The sequence below is a fragment of the Aphis gossypii genome, unplaced genomic scaffold, assembly GCF_020184175.1.
Source record: "Aphis gossypii isolate Hap1 unplaced genomic scaffold, ASM2018417v2 Contig00458, whole genome shotgun sequence".
Lineage (NCBI taxonomy): Eukaryota > Metazoa > Arthropoda > Insecta > Hemiptera > Aphididae > Aphis > Aphis gossypii.
In genome coordinates this window covers 1-3,950 of record NW_026083115.1, presented here as the reverse complement: position 1 = coordinate 3,950, position 3,950 = coordinate 1, and the positions used below count along the sequence as shown (strand labels likewise).

Below are 3,950 nucleotides of genomic sequence, written 5' to 3'. Positions count from 1 at the left end.
AACAATGTAAAACTGTATTATAAAGGGACATTTTTGTATTATTATCCTTGTTAAATATAATTGTAATAGCTGCTGTATATACCTACTTATTTTGTGATTATTATTCTTACCTCATACAAATTTTCTTAAGTTGCAGAGCATAGAATCCTATCATCATCTGCATTAGTAATACTATTTAAACCAGTTACTTCATTATCAAACACAATTTCAAAATTTACACCATCAAGGTTTAAAACATTATCTTTCATTTCATTTTGTTCTACAGTTTTAGATTTACAACTAACAATAATCTAAAACAAAATTCATAAGGTAATAAGGGTAGTGAGTGTAAAAATCAAAGGAAATAATGTAACTTACATCATGTGTTGGAATACTTTGAACTTCAGCAGTTTCATTACCATAAAATAGATTATGGTTACTTTCTTTTATCCATTCCTAATTATTTGTAATATATTTTCATAATAAAACTTTTGAATACATACTTACCTAATACCTATGAATAATAGTATTTTATAATAAATGTTTACCTGTATACGATGGTGATGGGACGAATCCTGTAAAGGTTTAGTAGAATTAAATCTTTCAAATAATAATTTTCTTTTTACCTTTTCATTTTTAGGTTTCTCAATTTGTTTTTTTTCTATGTCAAAAAAAAGATTGATTTTAATAAAATTTAATATATAATAATTACTATAATATATTATTACATTAATGTATAAACATTTTGTTTACCAACTTTTAATCTATCTATTTATACATACCTATATATTTAGTTAATTAACATGATATGATATGATATACATATTATAAATAAAAAAAATAATAACCAATAGTAATTTTATTTACCTACCAATGCCAAAATTATTATTATTTTTATATACATTTTAGTTTAGGTAATTTTTATAATAATTACAATGAATTGTGATTTTTTAAGACGTTTACTTATCATGAAATAATACAATATTCTAATTACATTTTTAAATATTTAATTTGTACATGTAATATTAATTGATAAATAAAGATTATTATTAAAATAAGTACTTACCTTTTGCTAATAACAGGAGTAAGTTAGTGCGTTTGGACATTTTTAACTTCTATCAAATACTATAAATATCACAAAAACTGACTAGTGCCCTATAGCATTTAATAATGTTGAAGTTAGTAAAATGAGCATTTTGACAACTGACTTGTGACCATTTACATATAACGAATATTGACTAGTGCCCAACAAAATTTGTCAATTATGTGATAACTAACAGGCATATCAAAATAACAGTGGTACCATTCGATCGGGCGTAAAATTTCCTACAAAATAGATGTATAATCTGAAAAAGTCAAAATTTGACTTGTGCCCCTTTTCCCGAAAACCGTCCATATAGGCTGCTTAGGACCGGTATTCAAATCTCCTAAATCATTTGGAAATGAAACAGTTTCCTGGATTTACTCGGTGAAACTGTCATTCACATCTTGCTCACTTTGCTGTTCTAAATGTTTCATGTTTAATAAAATAACTCAAGTAAGAAATGTTGAACGAGGATTATAAAATGGATCGACAAAAGATTAAATATACAACACAATTAGTTATAATAAGAATACGTAATATTTCACTATAACTAAAACACATAACTAAGTATGAAAAGTAAATTGCCTTCTAACAATGTAAGTTCTATGCTTACGAGACATACATGACGTACACCTAGACAATACTAGAAATGCCGTCCATAGTACACTAATACACAGCCTTATATACTAATGATCTATTAACCCATGGCTCACGCCATTTTATAAGCTCTCTTACTTGCTAATATAATATCACACCATATGTGGTGTGATTTAACAAATAGTAATAACAACTTACTAAGTTGTTGTTATTGCACATTATAATGCTACTTTTATACAATATTAAATTATATTCAACAAGAAAATTAAATTAATTTTGAAAAATAAATTATAATTTATACATTTTTTCTATTTTATTTAAAAACTAAAACTGTAATTAAATATTTGTATATATCATACGGCAAACACGGTCACACAGTATACTGACGATAACTTGGGTAGAAGTGAACACAGAACACTATTATCGAGTACCCAATATAGTGTAATTCGTTAATCGTAATTGGGTTTTTTCCGAATTAGATGTGGGCATGGGAATATAAAAATATATAAATATAAAAATGAATCGCAAAATGTGTTGGTATTCGCATAACTAAACAACCCCTGGACCGATTTGGCTGATTTTTTTCTTCAACTGTTCGGAATTGCCAGGAGAAGGTTCTTACGGACGAAAAATTTGAAAAAGTTATCAGGTTTGAGAAATATGACGAGATGGTGATGAAATTACAGAGGCGCCATCTGTCCAGCAAATAGTAAACTAAATTATTTTTGGTAGTCAATGGCAACCATTTAAATAAAATAAATAATTTATTTAAAATGTTATAGCAAGGTTTTGATTTGAACCCGATACCGTCAAAATATAAAAAATAAATTAAAACTATAATATTTTTGTGTTGCCATGGAAATATTATAGACAATATTTATTCAATTTAATTGTTTGAATAAAATATAATAAAAAATTCCTGGGAAGACCTTAAAAACATAATAATTTATATTTGATATGCCTCCTATACGACGGAGCAATCTAGGTAGAATAACCCGAAATGCTACCAACCAAGCTAATTACCGATCTAACCAAAGTCCTCAAGAACGTGACGACCGAAATGAACGTGAAAGAATTCGGATATCACAAACGCGTGAAGCGCGAACGCGAAATTCAACTAATAATCGCGCAAGTTTGAATCGAGCTGCTTTCAGTTACGATGTGTCAATTGACTACAGTAACTACCAGTGTGTTGTTATTGGTTCTATGAACTCGGTTTGCTCACACTGTAAGGCATTAAAATACAAAAACGAAGCCAAATGGTAAAGTGAAATTGATACCATTGGATCCACCACCAGAACCATTGCAGTCATTGGTTTCAGGAATAGGAACAGATTCTATACACTTTTTGGCAAATATCCAACAATATAACAATTGCTTTCAAATGACTTCATTTGGGGCAACAAATGTAGTTCGGGAAAATTTTATGCCAACTTTCAAGGTATGTATTATAGCAGTTACTCATAATTATTAGCGAACAAAATTTTCTGTCACCAAAGTTAAGATGTGTCACTAATCTTCAATTTCTTAATCATTACGAAATATATCACTTAGTCATCATATTATATGGTGTTTCAGTTTCAGTGACACTTTTATTATATTTTATATTTGATAGATATTAGTTAAAACTAAATATATACTTTTTAAGATCAAATATTATTTAAGTTTGATCACCGACAATCCATTAATTTATACCACACCATAATATTTTTTTTTTATTTACAGATACAAGGGCAAATATATCACAGAGCAGGTTCACTGTTACCAGTGTCAGATAGCGACAACAAATTCCTGCAAATTTATTTTATGGGCAATTCACCACAAGAAATTGATCTGCGTTGTGCACATAACAATTTAGTAAAGAGGTCTATTGTAGAACAATTACAAACTTTATTTCATCAACACAATCAATTGATTATATTGTTTAAAACTGCCCTGGATCTGATGCCATCCGATAATCACAAAATTGTAATCAGAGCTGATAAAACACCTACAGGTCAACATACAAGACGTTTTAATGCACCAACTATTGATGAAGTTGCTATCGTTGTAGTTGGAGAAAACTTGGAATCCCGTGATATTGTTTTACGTCGTAGGAATGATCAATTACAACGTATAAAGAAACACACCGCTCATATGATGCACTGTAATATCCCATTATATTTGGCAAGGTGAAGATGGCTACGATTTCTCAATAAAAATGATAAATCCCATTGCAGGTAACTAAAATATTAGTTTAGCTATGGCGATAATATCTCAGTCATTATATTATGTATTTTATTTTTATATT

At 28.5% G+C, this 3,950-nt stretch overlaps 1 protein-coding gene across 1 annotated transcript; it reads left to right on the top strand.

Annotated features, from left to right (window-relative positions):
• Positions 1-2,660: 2,660 nt before the first annotated feature.
• LOC126554253 (uncharacterized) lies at positions 2,661-3,806 on the top strand (the record flags this gene model as incomplete). The annotated part of the gene is made up of 3 exons (XM_050209342.1): positions 2,661-2,792; positions 2,916-3,101; positions 3,386-3,806. Coding segments are annotated over exons 1-3 (739 nt in total), but the record flags the coding sequence as incomplete, so codon positions are not given.
• Positions 3,807-3,950: the final 144 nt, after the last annotated feature.